The following is an 18,739-nucleotide window of genomic DNA, read 5'->3' as shown; positions in this document are numbered from 1 at the left end:
CGTAATGGTAATGACTTCAACACAATCATGTGCCAAAGGGTCTGTCTCACTTAATGGCAGAAGTGTAGCAGGGTTCAATGTATTGCAACGTCTGATTTCTATGTGTGGCTGAAACAATGTCAATTCATAACCTGTCAGTCGTGCTATAGTCAAGTGCTGAGTCTGTGTTCGGTTTAAAAGGACTTCCACGGAATGTGGAACTTGTACTGTCAATTGGTGTCCTAACACTATGGAATCACTTTGTCTGATTGCTAGAGCTGTTGCTGCCACAGATTTCAAGCACGCAGGCAGAGCCTGGGCTACTGGATCTAATGTACTAGAAAAATAAGCACACGGTTTGTGTGAACCTGCTTGATCCTGGGTGAGTACTGACAATGCAGTACCTTCGCGTTCTGTGACAAAAAGTGTAAAAGGCTTGCTGTAACATGGTGTCGCTAAAACTGGTGCTTGACATAAGGCTTTCTTTAAGTCGTCAAAAGCTTGTGTATGTTCCTGAGTCCAAGGGAGGACAGTCGAAGTCGCTGCCTCCTGAGTTGTCAACTGTATGAGTGGCTTGGCTAGAAATGCGTACTGAGGGATCCATTGTCTACAGTAAGAAGTGAGGCCTATAAAGGCCCGTACCTCCTTTTGTGTCTTGGGTTGTGACATGTTTACAATTAACTGGATGCGGTCAGGTGTTAGCTGTCTCCCCCCTTTGGACAGCAAGTGCCCAAGGTATACCACTTGCTGAACACAGAATTGCAGCTTCGAAGGAGACACCTTGTGTCCCTTGTCAGCCAGGAAATGTAAAACTGTCAGTGACGCTTGTTCACATTCTGGTTCACTACGGGCGGTGATCAATAGATCATCGACGTACTGAAGTAGGGCAGTGTTGTCAGGCATGTGAATACTGTCAAGTTGTCTTTTCAATGCTTGGCTATAGATGCTGGGGCTTTCTGTGAATCCTTGAGGTGCGCGTGCAAATTTGAAGCTTCGGCCATTTAAACAGAATCCGAAAAGATATTGGCTTTCTGGATCAATTGGGACACTAAAGAAGGCGTTCTTCAGATCAATTACAGTAAAGAACGTTGCCTCTGAATCAATAGCTGTCAATAATGAAGAGATGTCTGGAACCACATGGTACTGTGGTACAATGCATTTATTCAATTCTCGTAAATCGATCACTAATCGATTAACTGGGGGAGCATTCGGATCAGTACGTTTAAGAATTGGAATGATAGGGGAATTACATAGATTCGAGTCGGTTTCTACAACCACTCCTTGTGCAATGAGCTCGTCAATGATTTTCAGTAAAGCCACTACAGCATCTGGTGGTAACTTGTATTGTCGGATTCGTGGTAAAACAACACCTTGTTTCAGTGTAACTCGGTATGGTGTAATGTGCATACAACCTACATCAGTGGGGCCTTGTGCCCATAAATGTGCAGGAACATTCTGTTATCTGGGATCAATATCTCTCAACACATAGTGACCCTTAAAGTCACGCAAAAACAATCTTACTCCTTCCGGAGAACAACAAATTACAGCTCCTAGAGCTTTCAGCGTTTTGATACCTAATAAGTTTTCTGGACATGATTTCGTGAGCAATAAATCTGTAGTGCGAGACAACGGACCAACTAAAAGGGGAACTGGTTTCGATACTTCATTTACAATAGGCTTTCCTGAAAATCCAAGGGAAACATTCTGTGAGCCTGAGAGGGGTGCCCCTGGAACCTCGTCGTGACTGATTGTTGTTCTGCTTGCCCCTGTGTCAATCAAAAACTTTCTATCTTTTCCTAATACTTGACTATGTACGTAAGGACCCTCTTGATCCACAGGAACCTCAATAAGAGGCAAGCCAACCTCCCTCTCTAGGCTGTTTCATGTGTATCGCTGGTAATCGAGATAATCAGTTTGAGCATATTGGTACATCTGCTGTGTTGTATGTTGTGTTGCGGCAATCGGTTGTGGCTGTGGTACCGCTACGGTCTGTACTGTCTGTTGTGGAGCATGCATAGGCTGTACATTCTGTGGTACGTGTTGTTGGACCTGGTCTTGTCTAGGTTGACGTGGTCTCTCTTTAGTTTTACCTGTAGATATATTGTGTTTCAAAACTGCACAATCTTTTACATAGTGACCTGGCTGTTTACAATAGTTGCATGTCCCTTTAACAGGAGCTGCTGAATTATTGGACTGTGTCATGCCCTTTTTCTGACCGTCAGCTGGAACTGACTGAGCAACTAGCATTTTCATTTTCGTGTCTTTCATACGTCTTTGTTCGTGATCATGTTCTTCTCTAATTCTGTTCTGGTGGTACTGTAACATTTGTAACATTTGTGAAGGCGTGTTTGCTTGCCATGTGCTCTCGACTTTCAGTACACGATTCTTAACTTGAGGCAGAGAATTCTCGACTAATTTGGATACAAAAAGGTGCGGGTATGACTCGCTACTTGGTTTCAGGCCACTATTAATAATAAAACATTTCTCAAATCGGGAATAAAAATCACTAGTGTCTTCATCGGGTTTCTGTTTGCAGGCTGAGATTGCATCCCAGTCCTCCTTTTTAGTTGCTAATAATCGTGGCAAGACCTGTACTAACAATCCTGGTAATGCTTTAGTTTTGTCCCCAAGACCCAACCCTGGGGTTCGGGTCGCTTCTTCATTTTCTAATGCAGCCCAATCTATCTTTTGGTCTCCCACCTCCCATTCTTTTTCTTTGAGTTTCTCGTAAATACCGGCAGGCAATAATACTTTCAATATTTTCATAATGTCGGGAAAAGTATAGTCTCCCATGAGTAACATGTCTTTTATTTCACGGTGAAAACCTGCAGGGTCTTTATCATGACTGGGCACTAATTTCTTCATTTCCAATAATTCCATTTTAGTTATGGGCGTATATACATACACACGTGTAAGGGTGTTATCATCATTCCTGACTGGATGTACTTCTCGCAGGGGATTTTGTCTGTCTATGTAAAACATTTTCCTTTCTGGGGGAGGAGCTGAAACAAACTGTGGATTCAGGAAGGCACTATATCTGTGTCGATGTTCTAAAATTACTTTAATTAAATCGGTACCCAGGCCTCTCCATTTATTCATGAGTAACTCTACTAGTACATCAGGTAGGGGACCTGGATCAGAATGTTGGTTCTTATACAACGTAAGGAGGTGTTGTATCATGTACATACCAGCTAGTCGCTGTTCATCTGGGGAAAGATTCGAAAAGGTTTGCGCTACTGCGTCATCATTATATTTATCAGAATTGTCAGCCCATTGTACTGCTGACCTGGCTAATTCTTGTTCATCCATGGAATTGAGTACATGGTACCCCATTCGTTCCTGAAGTACTTTATCGGTAGCCTGAAATAGATGTTCAGGAGTCATCGGCTTTGACATGGCAGAGTGAAATGTTTCTGGTATTGGACAGAGGTAACGTTTCTTGTTTTCACACGTTCCTTGTTTACGAATGGGTCTGTCGAAGGGCCTATCAAAAGGGTGCGGCCTAGGGAGTTTCTCTCTGCCTACATATCCTATCATCTTTTTGTCTGACTGATGCGAAGTTTCTGCTAGATCCTCTGTATTATCCTCCTCCTGCGAGGAAGTCGGACCGTCTGATTCAGGTTGTTCTTCAGGTGCTCGCTGGGCATGTATTTCTATTATTTCTTTACGGATCTTTCTAACCATAGTATGTACACTGTTCTCCTTTTCGTGTTTACCATCCGCAATATTCTGGCTCCATCTATTCAGTCTATCCATTTCACTTTGGGGAAAACCTGCCTGATCTTGTTCTCTTATTAAACAATTAACCATAAATCGCATTATTAAACCTTTGTTCTCTACTTTCTGACGTGACATGGCTTCAGCAACACACTCCTGTCCTTCTCCTGTTCTAATAAAATAATACAATTTGTCTAGATGTTCTGGCATTCCTGGTAGTAATATCAAATAATCTGTAACACGTCTCAAACGTAGGGACGCTAACAACATGGGTCCTGTTGTACCGGGCACTGGGTCATATCTACAATCTGTAAGTTCTCTTCTAAGCTGTTCTGCCGGTGCACCTTTAGGTGTCCGAGCCTTTGCTAAATCTCTCATTGTCACTCGATGTAACGGTGGGGGTGTTTGATAACCTCCTGTAGCACCTCCTGAAGCGGGGGCTTGACCATAACCTGGCTGTAGGGTGGGGCCTGAGCAGCGTCAGCCCCAAAAGGATTAAGCGGATGCAGTTGTTGAATACCAGGAGGGACAACGGGTGCGGGTGCAGGAAACGGTGCGGGAGGGGTCTGCTGTTGCGGACCTGGGGGCTGATGATCAGGGGGCGGGTTACCGTCAGCAGGTGGCACACGGGCAGGCACACTAGCATATGCGGGAGCTACATCATCCAAGTAGGATGAAATAAAAATGTCTGCTGCGGTCTTGTGACGTAATTTAGTCGGAACCAATGGAGGGGGCAGATTTTTCGGTGCTTCCGGGGTCGCCTTGGGCAGGCCCTCGGCCAGGACTGGATACAATCCTGTCATAAGTGCGTTACTCAGTCTATCGTGTTGTTCCATTCTAACTCGTTCTCCTTCTTCTAGTAGTTCTTTTTCTTTAGCTTTTTCAGAATCCTCTCTACTTTTCTCTGCTTTTCTGAGTGCTTTCTCTGTCCGTCTGTGTGATTCTTTACGCCATAGCTCAATGGCATCTTTCTGTGACTGTCTGGCTTTCTTTTTCCATAATGCTTCTTCTACTCTCATGATGCACTCGGCATCCCATGTCCCTGTAGCGGGCCATCTCTGATTCTCTGCTAAATGCTTGTGGTACATAAAATAACCGGGAGTGTCCCTGGGTGGGATGGGAACAGCTTCCTCGAGTATCCCTTTTCTAGTTCCTATCTGACGTAGCTTAGAAAACAGTGGCATTCTGAACCTTGATACCTTGATACTTGATACTTACTCGGACTTGGACACAGCTAATACAATAAACACAGTAATGAAGATCAAACAATCACTCATACCACGACATTAAAACACATTAAAACATTTCGGAGCCGACAATAACTTGATAGCTGGATACTTGATATACTGCTAAACAGTACAGATACACTGCTAAAACAGTGCAGACCGGGTCTGTGTACCCAAACCCGTCTTGACCGGACACAAATTAATGCACCCGTCTAGATGCGTCCCCAGCAACGGTACTCACCGGGAAGCACGGAACGGAAGGCCTCGGAAACTCGACACTGGACTGGACCGGACTGGACTCGACTCGACTCGTGACGTAGGTACTTCGGAACTTCGGAACTGGTGGGCCTCTGAACACCTCGGACCTTGCTCTCTCGGCTGGGCTCTGGTCGGGATCCTCCGCACTCCTCACCGCCTCGTCTGGGTTCGATCGCAGCCTCAGTCACCTCCGTTGGCCTGAGGTAGATACAGGAAATCCTGCGGGTACGCGTAGTTGTCCGTCACGGCTGTGGCAGGGGGCTAGGCCTGCAACGCACCGCCGGCGCGTAAGGTGGGGGAGGGGTACCTATTCGGGCGCCAAATTATGTGGTAAATAAAGTTTACCTATGCGGAATTTTTATGCGGTAAAGTTCAATAAGAATAACTCGATCAAAAAATGAGAGGCAGAGTCCGTGGCATCTGAGTTTATAAGGGTTTTATTCCATAAAATGGAATTGGTTCGAACCAGGTATCATGTTCCATCACCACGAAGGTTCAGGAAGGGATAGACAATGCTTTATTAACAGAGTACAATATATATAGTAAATGCATACAATGGTGATGGATCCAGAAGGCGTAACAGCTGAGAGAAAAGAGATAAGAACACATGTACGTAACAGAAGGCGTGCACGAGGGCGTACACGGAGGTGTGTGCTAGAAACGTCACATGAGTGTTACAGGTGGGTGGATCCATAGAGGAATCCTGCAGTGTCAGCAGAAATATATGGCAGAGATGCGCGCGCAGCAGCATGACGTGTGATTGACGTGGAACTGGAGGGTGAAGGGGACTTGACATTTAGCACTATACGTGGAGACCGAAGTCTGGCGTGTCAGAACAACCTAAACCCAAATCATATCTAATATCTTGTGTTTGAGGAACTGTATTATCTAGAAGGAAAGGTCTCTCGGGCAGAAGCTATTCTATGCTGACTGTTAGTGCATGCATATGTGACTACGTGTCTACGTGTAATGCGAGGGGGCCATGGGCCTACCATGGTAACGGGAGCAATGAATTACTTGCATGGAGACAGAAAGGCCGGGCCCTTTGCTCTGCAGCTGGGGAGATGTTTTCCTAAATCACTAGACAGGAATGTATTTTCGAGGAGCGGAGCAGATAACTTGAAGGCAAAATACAGTCTTGGCAGGCAAGCAGGCCGAGCCGGGCACCGCTCGCCGCACAGGGAGTAGGGTAAGGGTCATGGATGCGGATCCAGGCTGCAGCTTTCAGAGGCAGAAGGAAGAAAGGGCTCGATGGCAGAAATCAGGGCCTAGCTCGCCAGAGCCAGGAAAACGTGAAAGTGCACCATGCAAAGAGGGTGGCACGGCATACTTAGGAACTGAATATTCGACCCATTCATGGTGGATCTGAAAGAGGACATGTTAACGTTGGACGCAAATGTATTTGCGTCTTCATAGCTGGTTGTGGAGGGAACATACATGTACTTGAAGCACGTACATGGAGCCGTTGGGGTCTACGTTAGGGGACACAATTGACCATAAAAATTCATATTACCTCACTGGGACACAGGGAAAAAGTGCGCACAGACCAGAAAATCATCCACACAGATCACAGATCTAAAGCAAAAAGATTAGGGGTGAACCTGCCAGAAGGGCCAAGTCCAACAGTTATACTAACATATCAATCCAGAACGAGAAGTCAATGAGGACACGTACGAGTTTATAATGTTTATTCTGAAGTAGTGTTCTCAAACGCAGTATCTTAGCTAATACAAGCAAACATATTATAAGGAACAAAGTTAACAGCATGGTTACTATTCCATAAAATACAAAGGGTGAAAGCATGTTAAAATGCAAAAGGAAAAAGGTTTAAATAGAACCTCAATTTACCCTCCCTAGCTAGTATATTCTATTATATCTACAGACGGTCTCTTTGGGTTTAGAAGGGCGGGCCCATACCTTTGGGTTCAGCAGAAATAGATCACATCATCTCCTGCACCAACTCTCTGCATACGGATATTCATCAAGTGTGTGTCACCTGCTTTTGCGCAGTGCATTATTAAAATGCGCCTAAACCCAAAGTTGGCCACAGCTGCATCCATATTATGTCTACTCTGAGCGCTGATCAATCCAAACAATGAGCGCTGTGTTGAAATAACCTTGAAGGCCTCGGCACTCACTGTACAGACATAGCTTACCAAGCAAGGCAGATATTATAAGCAAACATGTTATTATTGTGTAAAGCAAAATACCTAACTAGGCGAAAAGCTGTAATAACAAAATGTGTTGTGTGCAGAGGCAGCAGAAAAAGGAAAAATGGCGTTTAAACTTCTAGCAAGCTTATGCTAACTTAACACAGTGCAAAGGTGAAACCAATACACAAGACAAGCCTAGACAGGATCTTCCAGGGAGATGCTGGCGATGCGTTGGTTCCTTACTGTACAAGGGAGGTGATGCGTCAGTTCCTCACTGCTAGGCAGGGGAGGTGATGTGTTGGTTCCTTACTGGTACAAGGGAGGTTGGTTTCTGACTGCCGCAGGGGAGGTGATGCACAATGCCTCTGCTTCTTTCTGTGTTGTGGTGTTGTGGTGTTGATGGAGAAAATGGCACCCAGGGACGATGTGCTGCGGAGGTCATTCACCGCTTTGCGAGGCTTTGCATCGTCTGACGTTTGTTCTGGAAGGCTGCGAGGTAAAGCTTTGCAGGGCTTCATTTGTTCGGTTCCGAGGAGCTGCCAGCTATGCAGTGAGACTTGGCGAGAGGCTGCATAGCGAGGCTTTGCATCAGTTCTTGCTGAGATCAGCTGCAGAACCCACTTTTGAGGCCCTTTACCTGGAGGGAAGCACCTCAGGCAAGGATAGAACTCCCAGTTGGTAGAGTCGGGCATCACCAACTGAGTTGCAAGAAGTCTTTTGTGTCCCTGAGACTTCTTAACAGGAGATGAATGCGCACAAGCCCTTGGAGATCCTTGGAAAGCCGGATTCAGAAAGCAAAGTCCAGTCCTTTAAATCCCAGGGCACAGAAGCAGCAGCCCAGCACAACAGAGTAACAGGCAGAGTGACAGTTTCCCCCTACTGCATTCAGCAATTTTTCCTGGCAGAATATCCACAGTCCAGAAGTGTTCTGATTTGAGTGTTAGAGGTCCAATACTTATACCTCTTTCTGCCTTTTAAGTAGGCAAATGGCACAGGAAAGTCTTTCTAGTGCACAAGATCCTGCTTTTCCCTGACCTGGCTCCAGGTGCACTACAGGGGGCTGGAGACCGCTTTGTACGAGGACAGGCACAGCCCAATTCAGGTGTCGGTAAACAGTCCTCCCACCACTCTAGCTTAGGAAAGCCCATCAGTATGGTGATAGCCCCTCAGGATATTCAAGCACACCTCTGCTCCCTGTGAGTGACTGTCTAGAGAGTGCACAAGAGCCCTAGTGTCACCCTAATCTGGACATAGATTCTACAGACAGGCAGAGGTACAGAATCAATAAGCAAAACAATGCACATTTTTTTAAAGTGGCATTTTCAAACACGCAATTTAAAAAACAACTTTACGAAAATATGTATTCTTAAATTGTGAGTTCAGAGGCTCCAAAAACCAAAATCTCCGTCTGCTCTCAATGGGAAGTTACATTTAAAAGATGTTTCAAGGCAATCCCCATGTTACCCTATGGGAGCAATAATGAAAAATGAAATTAGGACGCGTAATACACAACAGTACATATCCTACCTTTTAATGCTTTGCATGTACTAAATGGGAATTTTGGGGCCTGGCAACTGGTCGCACTTGCCAGGTCAAAACTTGCAGTTTAAAACTGCTCTTGCAGGCATTACAGTGGCAGACCTGAGACATGTTTTCAGGCATACTCGTGGGTGGCACAATCCGTGGTGCAGGCCCTCTAGTAGCATTTGAGTTACAGTTCCCCCTGCACACATGGTGCACTTTTCAAGGGACTTACTAGTAAATCAAGTATGCCAATCATGGATAAACCAATCACCAATACAATTTAGACAAAGCGCATGCGCATTTCAGAACTGATTAGCAATGATAAAGTGCCCAAAGTCAACAAAATCATGTCAGAAAATGTAGGAGGAAGAAGGCAAAATGTTTGAAGATAACCCAGCAAAAAGGGCCTTTTCCAATGGCTACAATCATACTTCAAAGTATTAAAATCATAGACTAAATCCAACAACTTGCCAAGGTTAGATTTATTATAACTATAACCGAAGAGTTATAGAACTTGGGTTTCTGATTAACCAGAATCCAGCCTTCCAGTAGCCTCTTCCGATTGACCAGCCTTTGGCAGGCTGAACCAAATTGCTCTGATGACTTGTGAAGTGACCTGCATAGAGAAAAAGGTCATCTGGCAGGAGGAAAGCTGCAGAGCAAACGACAGGACACAGGCTCACCCCCACATCCTGCATCCCCAGCCAGACAGGAGCCGCAGTAATTGAATTAGCAGAGGGGCTGTAAGCGGAGAGTTAGGGAAATTTAATGGGAGAGCTGCCCAGCAACTCAGATCCATGCCTGAAACTAAAAGAAGTAGGACTTCCCTGCTAGAACCCTGGCCTGCACCTAGAGGATTGCATTCGGAATTACTGCACCTGATGCACACTTTGCAACTATAGCCCTAACAACATTGCCTTGCTTTGAAACGTGAAGGAGTGGACTTCCTGCCAGCAGCTGGTAAAAAGAGCTTCAGCTGCATCATCTCGAGCTAGAAGAAATTAGCTGACTACCTTCAGCTGGACCTGAAAGGATTTCAACCAGATGCATTGTGGGAGACGGTACAAACATCCCAAGGAGCAAGTCAGAGCTTCCAAAAACTTGGATTGTTATTGTGGACACTTTGGAACCCCAAACCAGGAGATTGGAGAATTTTGGTGAAAAAACACAATAAGGTGACTGACCTGTCGATGAGAGTCAAGCCGGCAAGGTTGAGCCGTGACTTGGCCTGAGATTCAGGTTTTTTCCCCACTGAAGCTTCAGAGCTGTAAGTCGTCAACAAGACTTCCAGAGCTGACTGAGGCATCGTGCTGAGTCATGCCCCAGTCTTTGCCTTGCCTTCTCTCCGTTTAGGTAGACCGCCTAGACAGGATCTTCCTTTGTCCACACTTCAGCAGATTTTGCCAAAACTGGGAGCAAACAGTCTTTCACCTTCTGCCTTTCGAAATTGAATTTGGAGTTAATGCACTGTATATTGTGCAGACACTGGGCTGAATTTGAGCTCCGAGAAAACAGTGATTCGAGTAGATAAAAAGACAGGTCTCTAGGGGCCACATTTATGAAAGTTTTTTGCATTCACAAATGGTGTGATTCAGTAAAATTGTCCGTGTGCAAATGCAAAATAGTGTTTCATGATGTATGAAGGGCATAGTAGTATCAATTGTATGTAATCTCAAAAACTGCGATTATCTAAAATTGCAACTACAAATGGAGAATCGCAAATTTTGATTCCCTTAGCACATGTATGAAGCATTTTCCAAATGCAAACTGCGCATTTAGGAAAATCAAAACAATTCCCATCTATGGGCCTTTTTGCCCATAGAAAAATAGAGTAATATTACCTAATATTGATTCTCTATTTACCGAACAGCTATTAGGTAGTAATAAGGAATCGCTAAATCTTTGCGATTCCTTACATACATAGCATTTTGCGATTACTCAATAGGGATTCAGTAATAATTGCTATTTGGTAATCGCAAAATGCTTATTTGATACACGTGGCCCTAGTCTCCATCTTTCAGGCCTTTGCAAATTAAGCTCTTTCCTGTTCCTCCAAAGGCACAGAAAGACTGAGGGATTAAAATTGATGATAGTTTTTAATTGGATACCATCAGTCATACTTTTGTCATTAGCAGGCTTTGCAAAATCATGCTGTACCTGTCCACAAAGAGAGGAAATATAGTGGTTTCATCCTTCATTCGTGCATGATTGGGCACCTGCAATGCCCTTATTTAGTGTGTACAGGCTTTAGCCAGGCAGAATAACCTCTGTTGCTAGCCCTTCCTGTTTGATGTGTCTCCAGTCATATCCCCTAGTGAGCCAGCTTTACTATGTATTGAATAACTTGTTGATGTATCCTGGCTCCAGGAAAACACTAGTTGATTTGTCCTTCTCAGTAGCGACTCCTAAGCTACGGAATTCTCTACGTATGTAACACATCCTTGATCTTACTACCTTCAAGGAGATGTTTTTTTTTAAATTCTGTTTTACAGCCCCACAGTTAGAGTACTGACTCAATACATGCTCCCATCCGAACACTGAGAATACTACTGGGTGATTTGTGCACCTGAATTTATGGATGTTAACACAACATGAGTGTACGGAGGGGCCCCAGCCTTGCTGGTATGTGGCATCATTGTTTTTTTTTCCTGTTGGATCTCTAGGTAGACTCAATTGGCTGATGACCCACTACAACTGTAAAAGTAAATTATCAGTTAAGGATTGTTCAATGGAGTGGCAGTCATTAGTCCTTCTTGATACCTACCTCAAAGGCATGGGAGTGCATTTGGCCTATTTGTAGGTACTCTCTTTGGTGGTATATGGCTTTCGGTTGGGGTTGTCTGCAAGTTTTTAGAACTCAAGAAGAGCACTCAGTGGTTCTGGATTCCAGAAAACCAGGCCGGTGATGCTCCAGCCATATAATTAGTCTGATCAAAAGCCTTACCCTTTCCATAGTGTGACCCACCAGCTGCTGTAAATTCTGGACCGTTTCAAAATAAAATCACAGTTTACAGCCGGACATTACCAAGAACCATTGTGTCATAGTGGGTAAGCAGTTATAGCTAATTTGTTATCAGTTTGACTCCCTTCGTACCAACAATGTTGTTATCCCGAGCCACTGATAGAAAATTAGTGCCCAACGGAGAGCTTCTGAAACTAAACACTAAGCTAGATTGGTGAATCGGGGGAATCATTTAGCATCTGCCTGGGAGGGGGTGGGGGGGGGGGAATCTGGCCCCTGCCTAACCAATAGGGATAGAGTTCCCAGGGGTACCACTATCCACTTTTACAGCAGTTCATGTGTGCCCTTCTACAAACAATCCCACTGTGCCCATCTCAGCCCAAATCAAAAATGGTGAAAGCTTGTCCCCTTTCACAGAGCCTATGAGCCCACGTCATGTGTGTGACGGTGGAAATGAGCAACCCCTCACTTGTGGTCCCTTAAACCAATTTCGGGAATATATCCTCTCCATTGGGATTGGTCTTGCCTGACTGGGGGAACAAAGAAAGGCCCTGCTCAGATGTCAGCTAGTGTTTGCCAGTGACAGGGTAGTCTTTTTTCAACTTAATTAAGTTCCAGGGCACATCCCAGATGGTCACCCTACCAGAGAAACTGGAGCACCTCCCCACACCCAACCCTTTGTCCGTCTCTGGGAGCAATTGTCACTCCACATCAAAGGGACATTCATTTGCCAGGTGGCAGTTGGAGTGCATGCAAGTTGTCCTCCAGGGGCTTTAGGCTGGAAAAGTAGCTTTTCCCAAAAATGTATTGCAAATCCCACTTCGGCAATGAGTTGGTCTTGTAATATATATATATTTCAAAAAGTTCAACGGTGAAATTTGTAGGGGTTTACTAGCCAGAAAAATTACTACATTTAATATTGTATCCCAATGTTTTCCTATGGAACAGCTAACCATCCTACAGTGAAAATAGCATTTATGGCGTTTGCACTTTAAGGACATGTTCAGCTTTAAACTTTTACATGTCCTACTTTTAACCCGTTAACCGTGGCCGTAATTCCGCAGCGGTGCGGGCGTTTCCGTGCGCGGGCGGGGCCTCGTCGGCCATTGGCCGACGGCAGCACTGGGGAGGTAGTGCTGCCGTCGGCCAATGGCCGACGGCAGCAATTAAAGGGTTAAATATTGTGCACCCTACCTTCTGGGCAGCATGGCCTATTTAGGGTTGCCTTATTAATATTTAAAAGTAAGGTTTATTTATGTCAAAAAGGTATTTTGACAGGTCCAATTTGAATTTTTATAACTGTACAGGTAGGCCTATAGTCTTGTTTGCACTGTCACTATAGTGGGTGGCTCAATGGGTGCATTCCACTTTCTACATTTAACATACAGGCTCAGGGTGTACTTTGTACCTTATACTAGGGACTTCTAGATAAGTTAAATATGCTAATTAGGAGTATAGACAATTTCAATGGTTTAGGTATCAGAGCACATGCACTGTAGTCTGGTTAGCAGAGCCCAAGTGCACAGATTCAAAACATCAGCAACATCACTTCAAAACAATTGATGGTAATCAAGCAAAAGGAGGCATTTTCCTATGGGCCTCCACCTGTCTGTTATTGATGAGTTTAAAAAGGTAATCTCTATTAGCGAAAAATGTCCCTGCCACAGCCTGAATTCACATTAGTGGCATGTTGTTTGGCATTCTTTTGTGGCTCCATTTGGCATCTAATTTCTCTTCAGTCAGTTTTGGGGTGAAGGATATGATGGCAATTGGGTCGCAGTTCCCGAAACATTCTGTGGAATGTAAAGTCTTTTAAGCTGTGTGTGTGTGCTTTTGGAGTGCCAGCCAATTATCCCTAAATAATAGATGATTTAAAGAGTGTAGTTATTGGTTTGGCTTATTTGAAGATGTGGCCCTTAATGAAGGTGGCGATGGGACAGTAGTTGGCAGTAGTTATAAAAAATGCCAAACTTATTGGGAGGTTATTCATTTCAGTGACTCATAGGATTTTGAAGTTAGTTGATGGTAGTGATTAGGGCGGTTTAGGTGTTTGATTTGTTGTTTTGGAAGTCGTTTGTCCTTATCTTTTTGAATAGCACCTTGTAACATTTACCTCCACCGGTGTTTAGCTGTCTAGCTGTGGCGGAACTATTATTTGACCATTCCATTCCATGTTGTTTGTTTCTTATACTGTTTTCAAGATAGATAAGATCTTGATAGTATTTAGAGTTAATGTCTGTCCAATTTAATTACATTAAAAATAGCTGCCTAATCTACTTTATATCAAGGGACATTTTTAGTTTACAGATTATCAAGATACTGTCTGTTGTTTTACATACTGTAGAGAAAATATCTATATTACCTCTTTAGCCAAAAGGAAAAATTAGCATTTTTTCTATAACTTTTCTTGTGGGCTACGGGTCAAAGTCTTAAAAAGTCCCATGGGAAAATGTCCTCACCTGGAGTGGATTGTATGACTACTCACTAAAAACTGTATTTCTGCCTTGCAATAATTGTTTAATTCTCACTGGACACTGCAGAAGAAAGGTTGCAACACATTTGTACATCATGTTAGTTTTCATGTTTTTTAACGACCTACCAATGAATGCTGCTTTTGTAAAAATTTTAAATGTGATTGCCAAAGGTCTTAAGGAAAATTTTATCTAGTCATTACTTAATGACATTTTCTATTACTTTTAATGACACCTACTATTTGTACGATGTTTTAAATGTGTAATGATGCTGAAAATCTTTTTTTCTAAGGTAACTTTTTTGTAAGATTTTAATTAATCAAATAAAAAAAAAAATGTTTTTTAATGTGATGGAGTTTGCAATTGCACAACAGTGAGTAAGAATGCTGTGACTAGTAGCCACCTGAATTATCCCAGGATGTTGAAAGTATAAATAAGTTTATTAGTTACAGAAGGTCCCATCCACCCTCGTCGACCTCTGCCCAGCATCTCACTGACCAGCTCACATTCACCACATTCCACATGGCTTCATAACAATCTGCATGGAGTGCAGTGCCTAGTCATACATAGATGGGACAGTCTTTCACAGAGCAGTCAAGGATAATACAAATGCATAGGAGGTGTTTATGATTGGCAGTATCCTTTTCAAATCACATACCTAAACCTGTTCTGAGTCATAAGCTGAGGGGTACGTGTCTCCGCCTTAAGTAGATGTGAATAGCTTGCCGACTGCTTGGTTGGAAAGCATTCAGCGGCTTATACCGGTCTAGTGAAGTACCTTGTGTCTCCCGACCTAGAGAACGAGGAGAGGTTGCAACATGCCTCAAGTAGCCAAGGTTTTGAAACTGTTGTCTTGCTCTGCAAATGTAACCTCCAAAAGTATAATGTCCCTATATGGCCTCCGTACACTGCCTATACCCCATTCATGATAGTTTTCAATGCCGCAGCTAAGCTCAATAATGTCCGTGACCAGGACCCTGTTGCCCAGCAGCGAGATGTACAATATTGGACAGTTTTGTCCAGTGTTGCCTAAAAGCATCTTGCACTTGGCAAACAAGCATTGGATTCGTTCTGCAATATTTTCCTGCCAAGTGAGTCCTATGCATGTAAACATCCAACCATAAAGGATTACAATTCAGTAGAGAGGCAAAACTGTTATTTATCAAGAGCCATAAATCCTATGCAGTTGAATTTTCAAAGTACAAGTAGTTTGTGAGATTATTGACATCCGGTTTCTATGCTAACTGCTCACAATTATGAATTGTTTGTTTCAGGGAACATCATAAAAAATGAAATCCTGTTTTTAGCTGGGACCCACCCCTTAACACCAGGCTCGCTTCTGAGCCTCAAGACTCGGGAGTCCATCTTAGATCACGCCATCCGTTTCACCTCTGATTGGCTGCATAACAAGCTGCAAGGAATCCGAATGCATCACCAGATCTACTTGAAGGAAACTTGTCCCCTGGGTCACCCGGTGATGAAGGACACCTTCGGGCCCCCAGGAGGATTGAAGAGGCCTACCTGGTGGTGTCCGGAGTGCCAGCCTCAAATTCTCCCAAATCAGGTTGAGAACGCTTGAGTCCCGCTGAAGAGGGGTGTGAATATTTAGCATCTTTGATTTTGTTAGCAGTACCAGCAGGTTGCACGGTTACTAAGAGAATTGTGTTACGTTTTTTTCTATTTTTTTGGTCCAAGGTATGGTGGGAAGATCGAAGACCAGATATCGCCTTTACATACTAGTAGCACAAAAATGCCATATTTGTGATGTATGCAAATCGAGACAGAAAATGGAGCACTTTTGATCTTTCAGCTAGCACACACAGACGTTTGTGGTGCTATATGTGACAACAGTTACGTTGTCCAATAGATGTTTCTCATTGCCCAGGTGAAGGATTCCAAATGCATGGACCATGTCTATTTTTTTTTCTTTTTTAAGGGTTGCTTTGATTTTCAGAGTATAAATAAAAATATCAGTGCATAGGTGCTGTTTCAGCGCTTTGCATTATGTGAACTGCAATGTATACATTTTATCTTGAATAAAATGCTACAGCACATTGCAAGTAAGTTGTGGTGTACTAAGTAATCTGTGGCAAGGACACATTGAGTCCAAAGTAAACTGCCACTTGAGATGTATGTAGGAATTTGCTCAGTAGAGTAGATCGTGGGTAAAGCACTTGGGTCCAGATTACATAACGTTGCACCAGCACAGTGCAATTTTGTACCACCCCACCAATACAAAATGACGTCTGGGGTTGCGGTATGATCGGTGACCAAAGCGCTGACATTCCTCTGAGTTAACGTATGACTTGAGGATGGCGCAGCTCGGGAACTGTGGCAGTCGTTGCCGACTGTTTCCAACTTGTGCTTTCCACAGTTCATTACGAACTCAGACAAATTCAGAGTTATATGTATGTGCTTTAGACACTGCAAGTGCATGAAACTTGGGTTCAGCTTTGCGCTGATCACAGTTTAGGATGCAGCCCATCCACTGTAGAACTGGCACTACAAAATGTTATTTTGTCACTGCAAATGTAATTTTAACATTGCCATGCATATGCAGTTGTCAAGGTAAAAATCCTGCAAATTGGTCCTTTCCAAATGAGTGCTAGCACACCTTCTATTTGATGCACTATGACGGAAACACGAATCGTTGGTCATAGAGAAACATTCAGTTCTTGATTTAATCAAACACAGAAAATTCTAAGAAATGTTTCTTTCGAGCTGTTGAATATGTTATATTAGCCTCGAAGGGCGAGAGGTATCAATTCCGATATTTTGTTGATGTAAACAGAATGTCTATGACCAACACTGCTGTTGTGAATTGAAGAAAATAAAACTTTCAAGCAGAACAGTGTCTTTACAATGTTGTCAACTATGCTATATTCATTACTGATGCTGCGCAACAAGTTTTAGGTCTTGCATAGACAGTGAATGCACTTTCTCTTCGAGACACATTGTATATTGTTAGGGGGTTTGGAGCCTTCCCATTACTTGCAATTGGTGGACTTCAAAACCACTCTGGATTCCTGCTGGCCAGCTCTGTGTTCGACACTTCCCTCTTCTTGCATATGACTTTGTGTCCTTACACTGCTTACACTTTTGGGACCTATTTTTTCTTTTTGTTGAGCAGCTCTACAGAGCGTATCTTTCCTAGTTGGCTTTGTCATTTGCTTGTTAATGTATGCTGTCATTTGCTTGTTAATTTATACTGTCCAGCTTGACTTTCTCTCATGTGAGCATTACTTTTTCACTGTATCCTCCCCTGAACTCACTATCTGAAAACAAACCTTTAAATCCTGTTCTTATCTTACCTCATTTGCTGAGCATTCAAAGACTAGGTCAAATGTTAGGCTTCGTATTCTGTCGGAACTTGATGTTTACTTTTCTTTCGCTAACTTCAAAGTGAGAGAATTTATGTGACGATCCATCTTGCTAAGTACCCCTGCAAGAGGACAGGCTGTTGGGTGTTATTTTTTTCTAGCACACAACAAAAATTAACTGTTATGATATTACAGAATTACTCGGAATGAGAACAATCGAAATGAAACGCATTTTGTTTTGTAATTCCTGGTGGAAACAACTATTTTTACTATTCATACTTCATGTGCCTTTTACGTTGAGTGATATCCAGGTCACATGTGAGATTGATTTGTTTCCACTGTGCGTGTTTGCTGTTGACTTTTTACTGCTTGGTTACTGTCTCCTCTGTCTTCCGAGGCTACAAAACCTGTTAACCCGAAGATAAAGATAATCCGGTTGTATAATCAGGTCTGCCAAACCCAAATGTGAAACAGAGGAAAATCAGACAAATGTGTGTAAAACATTCAGATCAAAGTGCTAGAATTGTGCTTCCTCTAGTGCCCATTCGGTAATGTCAATTTCCATTTTGTTGGTGGTTTGGATAACAGAAAACCATACATATTTATTCGATTGTGCTTTTCAGTGAAATCCACAAGCTTAATGTAATTAACACATAAAAACAGATTGCAAACCGTGTTCAAAGACTGCGTGCAGGAAACAAAATATGACAAAACTTGAAACATTTCAAGAAGGTCCCCTTATTGAAGAGAAGGGGGTACGGGGACGCGGAGATGGGTAGGTGCAGACGCACAGTACACACATCAAAACTACAGCAAGCTTTAACACAGCTTCTCTGCGCCACCTGATGTTGCTACATTTTTGCATCACATAGGTTGGACCCAGATCATCATAAACTCAGTAGTTAGCACCTAGGGGCACCAATTCTAGTGTAATGTTCATGCACTGTGTGGGAAAAGTTTCGCTACATTAAAACTCTTAAAAAGGCTCTTCTTATGGATCCCCCTGGAATGTTGGAAATCCATCACACAGGCCATGCTCATAAGCAAACTGGATTACGGAATGCACTCTTTGTGGGCATGGCGGACTACCTTTTCTCTCGTCTGCAGGTAATCCAGAATGCACCTGCCA

The 18,739-nt window shown here is 43.4% G+C and overlaps 1 protein-coding gene across 1 annotated transcript in view; it reads left to right on the top strand.

Annotated features, from left to right (window-relative positions):
- LOC147659378 (endonuclease 8-like 2) overlaps positions 1 to 17,149 on the top strand; it is a 146,483-nt gene extending 129,334 nt beyond the window's left edge. The window contains exon 5 of the mRNA XM_086951787.1: positions 15,565 to 17,149. Within this exon, the coding sequence (XP_086807913.1) occupies positions 15,565 to 15,869 (305 nt within the window). The 3' untranslated portion in view covers positions 15,870 to 17,149. The remainder of the gene's footprint in view (positions 1 to 15,564) is intronic.
- Positions 17,150 to 18,739: the final 1,590 nt, after the last annotated feature.

This window comes from Lissotriton vulgaris, unplaced genomic scaffold (assembly GCF_964263255.1).
Source record: "Lissotriton vulgaris unplaced genomic scaffold, aLisVul1.2 SCAFFOLD_1506, whole genome shotgun sequence".
Classification (NCBI taxonomy): Eukaryota; Metazoa; Chordata; class Amphibia; order Caudata; family Salamandridae; genus Lissotriton; species Lissotriton vulgaris.
The sequence above is the reverse complement of the archived record's forward strand: the minus strand, read 5'-3'. Positions and strand labels throughout refer to the sequence as shown.